Raw genomic sequence first — 16,657 nt, 5'->3', positions numbered from 1 at the left:
TTAATTTAACGTTTAACTATTTATGAACCAAGCTGTGGAATTTTCCCAGTATCTTAATGTCAGTAATGATGAGAAAGTTGGGAGAACGCAGCAAGAATGGAAAAAAAAACAGGATTCTCAACATCAAAAAAAATCTTATTTTCCATTTAACATTTCAGTGTCTAAATGAGAATCTCACTGGTCAGTGGTGAGGAACATATTTGCTTGTGTTAACATCTCATTATTAACTTACCTCACCTCATTTCTCTGCAATTTGCTATTCTCCCGGGTACTGGTGAGAAATTAGACGGTACCAATTCCCAACCCAAAAACCACTGCAGTTACCTGGTAGCAGCAGATTGCATGCATCTTCTCTCATACATGTTGGATAATGCTATCATATCGGAACACCTCAGGGCATGTTCCACAAACAGCAACTACCTGCATCCTCTGTCCACGGAAATTGGCATTAGCAAAGCACCAGCCTTACCATATCATCATTGCAGATCTCAGACTAATTTGCAGTACTGTTCAGCACTACCATAATGTACTTGAGAAACTCACATACCTGTTGCATTGCTAGTGGATAGGAGACATATCCATCTTGTGTGTTGAGACAGGGTGAATCTCAGGGCTCTTGGCTTGTTTTCTTCGGGTTCTATCGATTACTTTGTGCTTACATGAACATTCACAGCATCTCTGCATTGTGTTTCTTATTGTGCATTGCCACTTTATTCCGAACTTATAGCCAATTGTATCTCGCTTTGCATTTTAGTGCAGACAGAAAGTCAGGAAACTTATGGTTGCCAACACTAAACAGTCAAGGGGCAGACACGATGGTGTTGGAGAACATGCTATATCACTGTCATAACTATAGCATGTGCCAGCAGCTAACTCACTACATGTGCTTCAACCAAATGGCCATGTTTGGAAGTGCAAGAGGAACAGTCCTTAGACCAATCAAGGGCATCATCTGGTCTCATTCCAGAGGTTTGGCCACGATCAACTGGATGCTTGGTGCAATCATGTTGCATGTCCTTCCAGCATGCTAACTGGATTGTGGTCAGTCCTGCAAGTCAGGTCTAACCAGTCCAGTGAGAACTGTTAAGTCGGTCAGGGAGTTACTCCTTTATGGTAGGCCAGAGCTTCGGGAGAACATTGGTGATATTAATAACTTAATAAAAGGGTTGGATGAGAACGTGGGATCACAAAGCTGACAGAAGTTGATAGAGACTGCAATACAGACAGAAACATGAATGTTATAGGGAGAGGACATTGTTTCCAAGGTTCTGCTGGAGATTGTGACGGTATCGTGTCTTTAAGAGATACATGTTCTATGCTGTTTCTCTTCCAGACAGATGTTACTACAATGGTGTTGGAAGACCTGAATCATAGATTCCTGAGTGTGGAAACAGGCCATTTGGCCCAACTAGTCCACACTGGCCATCTGAAGAGCATCTCACCCAGACCCATCCCTCTACATATTCCCTGTAACCATGCATTTCCCATATCTAATCCACCTAACGTACACGTCCGTGAACACTATGGGCAATTTAGCATGGCCAATCCCCTTACCTACACATCTTTGGACTGTGGGAGGAAACTGGAGCATCCAATGGAAACCCATATGGACACAGGGTGAGTGTGCAAACTGCACACAGACAATCCCCCAAGGTCCCTGGTGCTGTGAAACAGCTGTGCTAACCACTGAGCCACCATGCTGCCTGTCTGCTTCAGAATGCACAGTAAGTAATGCTTGGAGTTATCCCCGAGTAGACAGGTTCAGGACTCCCACAGACCCAAGGAGATTTTTAGTTTTGCTTTCTGTTTGAGCAATTACTGCTGCTGCTGAGTGAACAGTTCGCGTTCTCCATTGCTACAGTCTTAAACAAGTGGTTTCCTCTGAGAAACTAAATAAAGCAGACTTGTTCTTTCAGTATTTGATTCTGCTGGACTGGACAGGGGCAGCACGAGACCCTTAACAGTTTTACTGAAATGCCTTGCCAAGGGTATGTTTATGGAATGCTGCCTATATTGAAATATGTAATGATTAGTGGTTAAGTAATACGTGATCTTGTAAAGTATTTCAATAGAATTAAAGTTATGCAATCTTTTCTTCTGTATTTTAACTATGTCTTAAGAATGAAGAGTTTTTGATTAAAGTCTATTGTTGGCCCAAACAAATCACTTGTGGAACAGTCCATTACACTTGTCTTTAAGTAAAGACAAGTGTTAGGAGCGTAGGCTGTCTCCTCAGTATATTTTGGCAGAGTCTGGTCTGGTCTGGTCCATAACAGGATCCACAAATATATCAAAGCCGCTACAGGTGCAATTTGTGCAGATCACTGTGAAGAGGTCACTGCTACTGCCTGGGCAGGAGACTCTGCTGACATAACTGAGTTTCCCCACATACAAGGTGCTACAGACTACATACACAGTGTGTCGAGGTTCCAGTCCACATCATCGGCGATCATTGTTATCACATCTTAGAGGATTGTGGAAGCTGTTATGATGCCAACTGCTTTGGAAACTGCTTTATTCCATGGATCAAATGCTTTACAAGGAATAGCTGCTAGGAGACAAGGGTTACCATCTCCAACTATGGCTAAAAACTATTTTACAATATCCTTACCAAGGCCAAACATCAATATAATGCAGCCTGTTCTTCCACCAGGGCTATCTCGGAACTGACAGTGGGCCTCCAAAGGTTCCAACACTTGAATTGATCTGGGGTGAGAGGCCTTGTAGCATACTCCAAAACAGTATACCACATATTCTTAGCATCCTTTCCTTTGCACAACAAGGACAGGAAAAAGGGGATATGATGGACGCAAAAGAACAGGAGAGAAGCAGGACTCTCCAGAGGAAGATAGTGAGAATATTGAGTGGGAGGAATATCACCTTCATATTAAGAAGGTGTCAGCTACAAGTGAGACAGGACTTAGATGGCACCTAACTGCAATTCGAGGAAGGAGGAGACATTTTTCATTTACAGCAGTTGTACTACTGCCTCAAATGCAAAAGTCTGTTTAGCTCCAAACGCAAATGCAGCTTTTAGTTTGTTCTTTCTTAACTTAAAACAACAGGAAAAGTGAATGTTAACTTCTTGAAGGTGTCATAACATCTGATGCTCCCACAATCAAGAATACCATTGTATGGTCTGATGGGCATTAAGGAAAAAGTAGACCACCCTTCAGACAGGGTTCTAACATTGTATGATACTAAGGAAGGGTAATTTCTGATGATTCTTGGTCCCACAATTAAAGTGACAGTCGATCAGACAGCTGATTATTAAAGTGACAATATTTATGTGTGATATTTTACTTAGAATGAAGTGTTATGCTTGCCACCTATATGCCTTCCCATTACATCTACAGACAATCTTAGGATTCACAGCTGGGATGGAGGAAGTTTGCACTTTAGTGGAAATATTGGTCTTAAGAATTTTGGGTGGATGACCCTGGCAGTGTTTGCAACTAGAGGGCTCAGACTTGCTGACAGCGGTCTGACCAGTGCAGGCTCACCTTCCTCAAATGTAATTTCCATAGGTTTGGGGCATGCAGGCAGCATAGATGTGGAGGTGCGGGGCACCTCCCGAGTATCCTCAGAAGAGACTGCCGGCATCACCGAGTAACCTCGTGGCAAAAGGGCACCTGGGATTGATGTTAACGTTCCTCTTTCCTTCTGTTGCCTTATCGTTGTTGCTGTCCAGTGATAAAAAGCAACAGAATCCAGATTTTTGTGTATTTGCAGCCGCCAGCCAGTGTGCATTCTGCTGTACGTGACACACAATGGCAACTGCTAACCTGTCCACGGAGATAGCCAGATGGATATGTCACAGCCAGCACTGGGCTGACAACAGTGAATTCCTCTGATTTATCCAGTTTACTGATTGTCTCCAACAAATGCTACTGTGAGGTTGTTGACTTGCTTCCGCTCAGACGTTTTGTCACCGCTAGGTGACATCATCAGTGGAGCCTCCCATGAAGTGGTATTATTCTACTCTACTTAGAATTTAACATAATGGACCAAACAGTATAAATTCCAAGCGGAGTAGAATTACACCGCTCAATTGGAAGCTCCACTGATAATGTCACCCAGCATGGTGACAAAACGTGTGAATGTGTACAAGACAAATTGGCGAACAAGTCAACAACCTCACCCACAACCCTAACTATAGACCTTTGCCAACACTTTAAAAACCTAGCTGTTTCTCCTGTGTCTAACAGACCTGAGTAGCTGCTCTAGGCAAGGCAGGCAGCATCTGGTGCAGTTGGTCTTGGGGGAAAAGGGGGACAGTCCTCCTTTCTACCTTCTCAGCCTCCATTTTCCTTTCTCTCAGCTATATCCTTTACAATTCTACAGCCACCGCATTAAAGGTAGCTCCTGGTTAGCAACTTTTAAGATGGTGCACAGCCGGGTGCAGTACAAATGTCAGCAAGATCTGGCACCTCTGATGACCATAACAGTACTGCTACTCGAAGTAGTAGCAATGACCTTAAATAAGGGGCTAGCTGATAATCGATAATGAGGTGAGCAGCAGAAAACGGTATGGAACAAGTCATCTGTGCTCCAGCAAAACCACTCAAAACTAAGTTTGTACTACTTATTTAGTCTAAATCCTATAAAATTAAATAGGTTTAAAATGTGAAATCTTGTAGTTTAATTCTGTTAACAGCTGGGAGTTTTAATTTATTTACAAAAGTTATGGTATCCGCCAAGATGTTAACAGTCTCGTTGCATTCTCGTGAAATATTTGGGAAGCCTTCCTACATTTAATGTGTGATATATATGCAAGTTGTTGCAAACGATGAAGTATTGTAGGAACATTATTCAAGAACTAGAAGCAAAGTTTTTGAATTTACTGCCCTGAAAGTTGATGGTAATGGTGACGTGATGTCCCTCGTTCCTATTTTAATCGAATGTTTTGTGGGGCCATAGAATGCAAAAATGAATTTGTTAAGCGTGAACACTGACAGACATAAACATAAAACTGGAGTAGGCTATTTCACCTCTTGAGGCTGCTTCATCAAATAAATGCAAAATACTGCAAGTGCTGGACAAACTCAACAAATCTAGCAGTATCTGTGGAGAGAAAAACAAATTTTTGGAATCCTGAAGATATTTCACTGGGCTTAAAATGTTAACTTTGTTTTATCCCCTCTCTGTCCACTGATGCTGCTAGATCTGCTGAGTTTCTCCAGAACTATTTTCATTTCAAGTCTACTTCATCATTACGCCATCAATCTGCCTCAATTCCATACTCAGTGAAGCATTTATAAGTCCATCTGATCAGACACATTATAAAACTTGAACTAGGCCAATCATCACTGCGCCACAAGACCCTTCATTTTTTCACCTTTTCTCCAACAAATCATTTAAAATTATTAATTCAGCATGAATCCATGGCTTTCTGTGGGAAAACAGACCATATTTTGACAAACCTTTGCTTTAAAATGTTATCCTAAATTCTCTCTGGAATAGCATAGCACTGATTCTGTAATGATATTCACAACAGCATAAGGAATAAGAACAAAAGTTAGACCATGTGACCCATTGAGACCACTCCACCATGCAATCATGGCTGATATGTTTCTCAACCCCATTCTCCTGCCTTCTCCCTGTAAAGTTTGATTCCCTTTCTGATCAAGGCCCTGTCTAGCTCTTTCTTGAATACACTCAATTACTTGGTCTCCATAGTCTTCTGCGGTAATGATTTCCAGATTCACCGCCTCCTGACTGAAGAAATTCCTTCACCTCTCAGTTCTAAAGGGTCATCCCATCACTCTGCAGCTGTTCCCTCAGGTCCTATAGTCTCTCCTACAGGTAAAAACATCTTCTCCATATCCACTCTGTCCAGGCCTCTCAGTATTCTGAAAGATTCAATCAGATTCCAACCCTCCACCCCTTCCTTCTAAACTCCATCAAGTATAGACCCAGAGTCCTCAACTGCTCCTTACATGACAAGGCTTTCATGCCCAGAATCAGGTCTTATAAACCTTGTCTGGATGCCCTCCGACGCCAGCACATCCCTTCTTAAATACAAGGCCAAAGATTAAATTGCTCACAATATTCCAAATGGCGACTGACAAGTGCCTTATACAGCCTCAGCAGTAGATCACTGGTCTTGTGCTCTAGCCTTCTTGAAATGAATGCTAACATTGCATTTGCCCTCCTATCAATTTAACCTGCACTCCCTCCCCCGTTCTTAAATGCCTTACTTTTGGAAAATGAATCTTTGGATCCATTCTGTCAATTACTTTAAAAATACTAAAATCTTCAAAAACAAAAATAACCTTTTAACCTCTTTCCTAGTCAATATAAACTAGATTTATGTAATTTCTCCTCTTAAATTCACCTTTCAAGTCTGGTGAATCTCTTCTTCCAAGGCTGATCTCTCTTCTAAGGTGTCGTACCCCAAACTGTATACAACACTCCAAATACTGTGAAATAGATCCTTAAATAGCTATAGCAATTCCACCTTCCCTCCACTCAAACTGAGGTATTGGCATTCTAATTATAAAAATAATATTTCATTAGACTTTTCTGAATCTGACTGATTATTGAATTGAGAATAATTGTGAGGTTAAAAGCACTCATCATGGAGTAAATTGAACAGCAACTTCTCAAGCATGCATATACACAGCTGGATGCGAGAATCAAGGAGTTGCTATCCAAGCTACTTCTACTCAATAGTAATAATGAGTTAGTTCCTTACCACCAGAAATGGGATCCATGTAAAGTTTGAGGCTGTTACATGAACAACTGGTTAATCTGATTAGCATGGAAAAAAAAAGGTTACGCTGATGAATTGAGGTGTAAAATAAGTTTCAGGATGATTGGCGATAATTATTTTTCCTTTCTGTCTCTACCATCTCTCTCATTTTTAAAAAAAATCTCTTATTTTCTATATATTACTTTCAAATCAATGAAATCTAATTTATGCTTCTTGGTTGGTTGTTCTTCTAAATCACCAGATTCTAAGTAGAAGTCCCACTCAAGGGTATGATCACAAAAATCAAGGCTGGCATAGCAGTGCAATACTGAGGGACAGCTGCTTTGTCAGGGCAATACCTTATGGATGAGGCATTAAGTCAACGCCTCAATAATTTGTTCAGCAAATGTAAAAAGTCCATTTTTGATTTTGCAGAGAAGTTATCCCCAGTGTCCTGGCCAATACCGCAACCAATGCCACAAAATCAGAACATCTGATTATCATATTGCTGTTTTTAGGAGTTGTCTGTGCACCAATTAGATATAACTTTTCCTACAATACTGACTACATTTCAAAGGTGCATGATTGGACATGAAGTGCTTTGAGACGTCCAACAATCAAATTTTGTATAAATGGAAGTCTTCCATTTTTCCTGGTTTAGGCTTGGCCTGCTTAGTTGAACAACTTCAATGTCTCTTGCTCTCTTCACACATGCTACAGATCAACTGCAGAGTTTAATCGTATCCCTAACAGACAATAATCTCAAAAGTTGGTTACAAGTCCGTGGGTACCCGGGTGCTCGTATATCTGATGAATTTCCCATGTGGTCAATCACAAAATACTTCTACCATTTAAATGTTTCCTCATTTCACATTCTAACCCAAGGCTGCTGCTAATTATTTTCCCTTATCTTCATTTAGTTTAGGCTAAATAGGCAGCAGAATTTTAAAAAAGTGGTATTGAGATATACAAATAGTGAAATTATGACATTAATATCACTGCTTACTTGGATAAACATTAATGTGACCAAGTTTGGGCTGAAACACTTGTTTCTGTGCTGTACCTTCCAATATGTTTCAATGTTGTGTCAATCCACTCAACAAACAAAGAAACAAAACAAAGAAACCTACAGCACAGGAACAGGCCCTTCGGCCCTCCAAGCCTGCGCCGATCAAGATCCTCTGTCTAACCTGTCATCTATTTTCTAACGGTCTGTGTCCATTTGCTCCCTGCCCATCCATGTCCCTGTCCAAATATATCTTGAAAGACACTAACGTGTCTGCGTCTACCACCTCCGCGGGCAACGCGTTTCAGGCGCCCACCACCCTGTGTGTAAAGAACTTTCCACGCATATCTCCCTTAAACTTTCCTCCTCTCACTTTGAACTCATGACCCTTAGACCCCGAGTCCCCCACTCTGGGGAAAAAGCTTTTTGCTATCCACCCTGTCTATACCCCTCATGATTTTGTAGACCTCAATCAGGTCCCCCCTCAATCTCCGTCTTTCTAATGAAAATAATCCTAATCTATTCAAACTCTCTTCATAGCTATTTCATGTATTTGTAAATCAATAGGAAAGAAGCAACAAAACAACACATTCCCTGCAACCAAATTATTTTAAATTTAACAAAGATTACAATTCAAAACACTTGAATACTTGATCAGGGACTTCAACAATTCGCAGGATATTAACCAAGGATCTGTTTGTCAAAATTTCATATCGACTATGAGTGTGAAAACTAATCCAGTTGCATTTTACAAAAAATCCTTAGACAATAATTTAAAATACAGTTTACTTACCATCATACTCTGGGAAATAATCAACTAAGTGAGAATACATGATCTTTTCTTCCAAGAGATCTTTCTTGTTTAAGAACAGGATGACTGAGGAGTTCTGAAACCAGGGATATGTGATAATTGTTCTAAATAGTGCTTTGCTCTCTTCCATTCGATTCTGGAATAGTTATATTGAAGCAAACAAAATTCACAATCAGAAATTAGGAGAACTAAGATAAAAGACTGAGGCCACACAGTCTATTCATGTACACATTGCTTCCACTTTTAAGCTTGAAACTATTTATTTTTCACTGCTCTGTGAAGCCAGGTGAAAATGTTGCTCAAAACAAGGTGCTAAACAGCCAAAGTTCCACTGAGTAAAAGGACATTATTAGGATAACAGAAAGGTCAACTAACTTAACAAAGATGTCACCTGGTAATATGCCCACATTTTTTAAATTCCTTATTCCAGTATGGGATATGCATATTGCTGAGAAGGCCCAACATGAGTCTCCCATCACCAGTTGCCCTTGGACTGATTGGCTTTTTAAGGCATTTCAGAAGCTACAACATTCTTGTGGGTCTGGAGGCACATCTGAGCAAAACCAGTTTAAGGACAGCAGATTTTCTTCTCTAAAGAAGATCGGATCTTCATGACAATCATTAGTGATGTTTGATATCTCCTTGAAGAGATGACTTGAAACCAAGAAATGTTAACTATGGTAAGCTTCTTATTAATAAAGATAAGTATTTATCTGTAGGCCAAGACTAACAGGCGTGCTCCATTGGAACCCTCACAGAAGTCTTAGTCTTCCTTTGTTCCATGATCCACACCTCCATCCTGTATAATTTCCCCTCTTTCACATTCCATTCACTAGTGTGCCCTGTGGTGTTCCCACTCATCCCCAACAGTTGTCTCAATCCAGACACCTTCTTCGCTAGCTCTGTGGCATGTAAATAAGCTCCACATTAAAACTAGCTTGGTCTGAACATCAATCTTGCACAGAGGTCACTGCCTACTTTGGGGTTCACCTGCACTGTTTTCTAAGGTCTCATTAAAATCTGATTCCACAATGAGTCAGGGATAACAGCTTTGTTTGTTGATACAAACAGAACGTTAGATCTAATATGTCAGCCAAACACACACCAGAATTCAAAATATGCCAGCATTATTCTCTTTTGTTCTAATTACCTTTTCTTAAAATTTGTAATGTCCTGAAAATCTTTCTAGTGATGATCTGTGAAAACTGGGTTTCCTTTCATATTTGGTGCACAGTTGAGACAATGGTTATTCTTACTGTTATGTAATCTTGACAAATTTGTCTACAGAGTCTTTTCATCTCGCTGTTCCCGAATGGGATAGGTTAGAACTCCACACCAGACTACAAACCTGAAACAATGTTTTTCTCTTCAAAATTCTGTGATGAATTTGGAACGCAAATCTTTGGAAGCTCTTGCAAATTCACAGGTCTTTCTTTCAACAAAAGGGTTGTGTTAAATTTATTCTTGTAGTAATATTCCGCAATTGTTTCTTTGTTTAAATAACATGGCCAATCTTGTGTAAACTTAAATTTCTTCTCCCTGGGCCCCTCTTCATTTTATAACCAATCAGTAGCAACTTGTTTACTGTTCATGGTTCCCCAAATGCAGGATACACAATGATACGTTAGTGCCGCATTTTGACAATTCTTTCCCTAGCAGTAGAGAAATACTATTCCCAGTCTGTTACTTGCTCAATATATATACAAGATCAGGAATTCAGCAGTTTATAGGAGCTACATATATCCAATCATTCCGAGGTAAAATACACAGCAACAGTGCAGTAATTACTACTTTGAGTTACATCAAGTAGCAGAACAAAGCCAGATAAAGTGGAGAAAAACATAATTCCACCTTTCAACATTTTGCCACAAGGAACAGAAACAAATTATTGCTAACCTTATTCTTTAATATTCACCACCTCAAATTAAGCCATAACTTGCCTCAAGAAAAGTCTTGCACATCAATCATCTTTTCATTGGCTGATATTGTACCCAGTCCCAATACACCCAAATGTATTATTTTGTGTTTAAGTTATTCAATGATGTAACTCCTTCTGTCTCTGTAATCTTGCCAATGCTATGATTTCCTCTACTCAGTTCCATTTATTCTGGTCTCAAATCCAACACCCTGCCCACCAGCAGCTGTTTATCTTCCACCCTTACTCTCTATATCTTTTTGCAACTTGTACCGCCTTCAAGTTACAAATACAAATGTTTCTTCAAGGCAAACCAGAGGAATACATGAGTCATGTGTTCTACTATTTTGCTCAACAAAAAGCCACAGTGACATGGTCATTAATGGAAGAGAATGGCAGTTGTTGTATTGGGAAGGTACTGCTAGATCTTTACACCTCTGCACAATAGTAAAAGCGTTTGTGCTGAGTATGTGTAGACCGTAAATCTCAAAATCATAGGTTGGTGATAGGAATGTCCATTTTTATAAAAAGCTGAACTGTTTGTGTAAATTCAAGATATAATGGAGTCGAATGTTTAGGAAATACCTAACCAGCATATCTACCTGGACACAAAATATACGTGATTTTATACTACAAGACAGATAGAATCTACAGAAAATCATTGTAATATCAGTTAACTAGTGGCATCATTGATGCAATCTGCAAAAATCTGAGTGTGGGGGCTAGAGGCAGCCAGCCCAGTACTCCTATATAACCAGACCATCATGCCAGAATCACCAGCTCTTTAAATGAGCATCATTGCCTTGTGCCAATCTTTCACCTTTGCCCCATATCCACGTGCACCATTAATATCCAAATAAACACCCAATGCTCTTGAATGCCTGAACTGAACTTGTTTTACCACACTCCTAGGCAGCACATTTCATACCCTACTACGTACTGTGTGAAGAAGATTTTTCTCACATTAGCCGTACTTCTTCTGCACATCAGCTTAAATCTACGTCCTCCCATTTTTGGTCCTGTTATGAGTGAGAACAGCTTCACCCTATCTACTCTATCCAGCCAACTCATGATTTTGAAAACCTCAATCAGATTTCATCTCAGTCTCTTCTATCTAAACACATCAGTCCCAACTTCTTCAATCTATCCTCATAACTGAAGCTTAGCACCAGTGGAACCATTCTTGTGTAGGAATTCTGCAATCGCTCTAGTGCATTCATATCTTTCTGTTCATGTGGCACCTATATTTATATACAATATACTAGCTCAGGTCTAACAAGTGATCTTCACAAGTTCTACATCACTGCCTTGCTCTTACACTCTCTGCCTCTATTAATAAAGAAAGAATACTTCGTGTTTTATTAACTGCTCTCTTCAGCTGTCCTGCCACCTTCAATGATCTGTGCACATATACATGCAAGTCCCTCTGCTCCTGCACCCTCTTTAGAATTGCACTTTATATTGTATATGGTCTTTCAATGTTCCTCCAGCCAAAGTGTATCACTTCACACTTCTCTACATTGAACCTCATCCACACTCATTTGCCCACTCTACCAACTTGTCAATGTTACTTTGAAATTCCACACTCTTCCACTCAGTTTTCAATTCTTCCAAGTTTTGCTTCTGTCATCTGCAAACTTTGAAATTATCACTTGCACACCAAGATCCAAATCATTCATAAATATCTCAGGAAAAGAAAAGGTCCCAAAAATGACTGAGAAACTCCGATGTGAACCTTCTTCTCGCCCAAATGTATACATTGACGAATACTCTGTTTCCCAACACTCCGCCAATTTTGTATTGACATTGCTACTGACCCCTTTATACCATTACCTATAAACTTCCTCACAAATCTGTATCAAAAGCCTTCTGGAAATCATGTGTATGACATCAAAAACATTGCCCGCATTGAACCTTACAGTTACCTCTTCAAAAAAAAAACTCTAGCAAGCTTGGGAAACCTGATTTCTCCTTTAGAAATCTATACTGATTCTACCTAATGAATGCACCTTTCCAATGTGACTAGTAATTCTATCCTGAGTAATTGTTTCTAGAAGTTTCCATGTCAATGTTAAACTGATTGGTCTGTAAGAGCTAGAATTATTTTCCAGTCTTCTGGCACTTTACCTGTGTCCAGGGAAAAGTTAAATTTTCAGTCACATTAAAACTTCAATGGGGAAATACATTTTTTTGGTAGTTTAGCAATTAGGTTACCTACTGAACAGTGCCAGATATTGTCACATTTGGTTTGTTTGTCAGAGCAAAAGATTTTAAATTTGAAATCCTGTGTGATATTTTCAGTTGATTCCTGGAAATGCAAATATCTTTTTAAAAGTTAGTGTCGATGAAGACCCTCAAATTGACCACAAGACTTCAATCAGCCTGCCCTCACACATTCTTTGGCTTAGTGTTGCTTTTCCTCACTAGCATACTTCTTTGATAAAACAAATGCTGTAAGAATGCAAATTACTTTTATTTTGTGGTACAGTGTACCAAACACAAATTTGTAATATAATCTTTATTGAAAGCAAAATTAACCACGTGATTAAAAACAGACTACATGGATTGTCACCTGTAACATAACTCACCTCATTATCTGATTCTACAAGAACTTGATCGTATTCACTAAGGGCAACTAAAAACATAATAGATGTCACATTTTCAAAGCAGTGAATCCATTTCCTTCGTTCTGACCGCTGACCCCCAACATCGACCATTCTGAAAGACCAATGCAAAAACAAACTGCATATGAACCAGCTACAATGATATGAAAACCTGACAGGTCCAAATTTCAATTTAGTACAATCACCAAGAAGTCCTTAAAATCTGTCATGTACATGCATTTGACTAACACTCATATCATTAATGAAATAACAGCTCAAATGTAGGAAAATTAAATCATATTCATTTTGAAGAATTTACATGGACCTTAGTCTCTTTTTGTTAAGAAAGTTAAAATGTAAAATATTATTTTTTAACTTATCCAATGATCTTGTTATTTAATAAATATTAGAATATGTGGTTAACTTAAAGAATAAAAAACAATTTTCAAACGAACACTGAATATGTTTTAAATAAATATTGCCTTTAGAATATTCATTAATTTATGCAGCATGCAATTTGCTCTGTTCCAATCATCTCTAAGTTTAGAAATTTGAAATTCAGTTTACATCATGCTCAAAGAGTCTTTGAAAATAATAGCTTTTAACAACTTGGACAAAAAAACTTCCACTGTCTTTTAGTAACTTTCTTCTACCTGAAAATGACGGTTTGTAAGTCGAAAGGGTATTCAATGATCCCTGTTGTTGGGACTCGCACTCTAAGCACATCCTGTTGAGTGGGTAGATAGGTAGGTTCTGCTATACGGTCCAAGTCTTTAAGATAGCTACAGACAGGGAGAAACAACAGGAATGCAAAGACTGTGACATTGGAGAGGGAAGATGGGGAGGAAAATAGAAACAGGATGTTGTGGTGATCACCATTCTTCTTGGCACCAAGAGTCATGGTGAATTCCTCAAGATGGGACCACTCATTGAAGGTGGTGAGATGGGATAGTTCTTAACATTTAAACCTACTCCTCACCAGATTGTGCCACTTTCCCTAGAATGCAGAGTGCATTTTCCCAGTACTGCTTTAAGATAGTGCAAGTTTCAGGAATTCTTTTTCTTTAAAAAAAAGCACATTTTAGTTCAATTGGCAAGGTTGTCTGAAAAATGATTTTGCACAAAACATGCTTAATTCCCAAAACAGAGACGGTGTGCATTTTTGCCCTTGACACTAATCCATGAGTACTAATTAGAAATTTACAAGTACTGTATGTCATCAGATTAAATTTAAAAATACTGGGAAGACACAACATCTGCTACCTAGGAAATTTACAACAGGCCCCAATCAGTACCTGAAGATTATATTCTCCAGATCAAATGGATACTCAATGATGCCAGTTGTGGGCACTCGAACCCGCAGCACATCCTGTTGAGTTGGCAGATAATCTGGTGCTGCAATACGATCAGTATCACTAAGGTAGCTGTGAAATAAGAACGAAAATTAAATGTGATGCATTGGCTCCTCTAAGTGAGTGCCTTGATTTATTCATGGGAAGCAAAGTAAGGAATGATACTGCAAAAATTAAAACAAATTCATATGTATTGGATCATTTTTAAGTTTTTAAAAAATGGTTATTGTTCATAATGTGAGGGAAAATATACCGTTATCCCATTACAGACTACTATTTAAAAAGGCCATTGAATAGGTGGAATTAATGCTTTCAAATTCCAACATTATATCTATGTAACTGTGGGAAAAAAAGAATGAATCAATTCCAGTCTCTTAATATTTCTTTTGAATGACAGGTGACTAAGTTAGCAATTTTTCAAATGAAAGAAACAGAGACTAAAACTTTGGTAAGACTAAATCACTTTGGTGATTAAAAAACCAAACAGGTCAGCGCAGAATGATGCAGTATCAGGAGAAGTCTGAATACTGACAGATGGAGTGAGAATTGACACTCAGCACCGATGAGAGAGGTTTCAATTTAGCAGCAGTCTGGTTCAGCAGACCAAAAAGCACGTTCCTTGGAAATTGTGCACATGGCATGTACTCAGACAACAGGAGATACATCCAGATAGGGACTTAAAACTGGGCAAACTTTCAAGGCTACAATTATAGGAGCTGCCGAAGCTTCATGCAAAACATTTACCAAAGTGTTTAAAAGACCAACGGTACTTCAATGAGTAGATTACATCACATCATCCCGGAATATGTAATTACTGTTGATTTTTTTTTTGAAATAACAACTTATTTTTGACATAAGAAACTACAACATTTGACAGAAGACTTAGAGATTTTTTTATGCATTAGTGGTTCATCACCTTTTTGACTGGTAGTCAGTCCTCTGTAGTGCTCCACTGGCCATTTGTAGGTACAATTCTCACTTTTGAATTGCATGTTCACTATGTCTTCAATCCTGATTTGTTGCTATTTTACTTAACAAGCAAAATCAAGACTGTAATGGTGAAGGTGCAGTAGGGAAACACTCCTCTCAAGCTAGCCACCTCTGAACTTCATGTGGAGTTGCTCCTCCACGCTGGCATTTCCACCCTACCTTTCTCTAGTTTGGCACCCAGGTTCTCCTACGGCAGACAGCAACGCAAGTGGGGGAACAACAGAGGGGAGATGTGATGTGGATTGAAGGGCAGAGGGTGATGATAGCTCAGTGTAGGGGAATGTCATTCAACAGGTAATGAGATCATTTAAACTGAATACTCCAAACTTCAAGGCTGCAGTGAGAAGTCAAACCAGCGTTCACTCCAGAAACAGCGGATTTCAGTGTTAGTTTTTTACACAAGATAAAAGGGAGGAGGAGAAGCTACTGAGCTCAGCTGTGGCTAGTTGACGGAAGCTGGAGGAAGTGGCAGAGAGAGGAAGAAGGTCAATGTGTCATCTCAGGGAAGGGTAGTTAGGCAGTAGCTACAAAGTGGCCACAAGTGGGCAACAGCTCAGCCAAGTGGTTTGGATCTTAATGAATTCACCTCCCTGGTGCATACAGAGACACGGGGAGAATCTCTATGTAGAGAGTTTGCACAGTTGCCCGAGGGTGGAATTGATCTTGGGTCCCTGGCCCTGTAAGGCAGCAATGCTAACCACTGAGTCATTGTGCCGAACCCTTGGAAAGCGATTTCTCAGGCTCCACTCCTTGAGGGTCAGGGAGGGGGAAAGAGTCTGCAATTTGAAAAGTCAGGGAGAGGAAGGATCTTCAGTGATCAAGAGGATGAGGGAATGGGAAGCAGGATCAATAATGAGCAGTAGGGACTGCAAGTAGAAAGTTAGATTTTTATTTTATATTTTTAATTTTTTTAAAAAAGGCTTAATTTACCAATGTAATCATTTAGCCAAATAAATTTTTTCAACTTCAGGAAATGCACAGCCTGGAAGGGGAGTTGAGGCGGGAAACCTCACCACCTTTACGAAGTGCTTTGACGAGAACCTGAAATATCATAACATTTAAGGATATGGACCAAGTGATGGAAATAGAACTGGTGTAGACAGCAGTTTTCATCATTGCAGCCTTGATGGCTCAAAGGGCCTCTTCTGTACTCGAAGATTCCAACTTACAGGCTATAATATTTTTATGTCTTATTTTGACAAGGAAGGCCCTACAGAACCTAGCTCCTGGTTTTAACTTAGTTTCCTATGAGAAACTGTTTCATTTAAAATCGCAATTTTCAGAAA

The 16,657-nt window shown here is 39.4% G+C and overlaps 1 protein-coding gene across 2 annotated transcripts in view; it reads right to left on the bottom strand.

Moving 5' to 3' along the window:
* Positions 1-16,657, bottom strand: part of LOC125450906 (guanine nucleotide-binding protein G(q) subunit alpha) — a 193,676-nt gene that overhangs the window by 4,795 nt on the left and 172,224 nt on the right. The window contains exons 4-6 of one of the 2 annotated variants that reach the window (XM_048527281.1): positions 14,325-14,453; positions 13,015-13,144; positions 8,494-8,647 (exon numbers count right to left, since the gene is read on the bottom strand). In XM_048527281.1, coding sequence (XP_048383238.1) covers positions 8,494-8,647; positions 13,015-13,144; positions 14,325-14,453 — 413 coding nt within the window. Of the gene's footprint in view, positions 1-8,493; positions 8,648-13,014; positions 13,145-13,682; positions 13,812-14,324; positions 14,454-16,657 lie in introns of both variants that reach the window. The other variant, XM_048527280.2, reaches the window with a different exon arrangement.

The sequence above is a fragment of the Stegostoma tigrinum genome, chromosome 3, assembly GCF_030684315.1.
Source record: "Stegostoma tigrinum isolate sSteTig4 chromosome 3, sSteTig4.hap1, whole genome shotgun sequence".
Lineage (NCBI taxonomy): Eukaryota > Metazoa > Chordata > Chondrichthyes > Orectolobiformes > Stegostomatidae > Stegostoma > Stegostoma tigrinum.
Note: the sequence above shows the minus strand (reverse complement) of the source record. Positions and strands in the feature narration are given on the sequence as shown.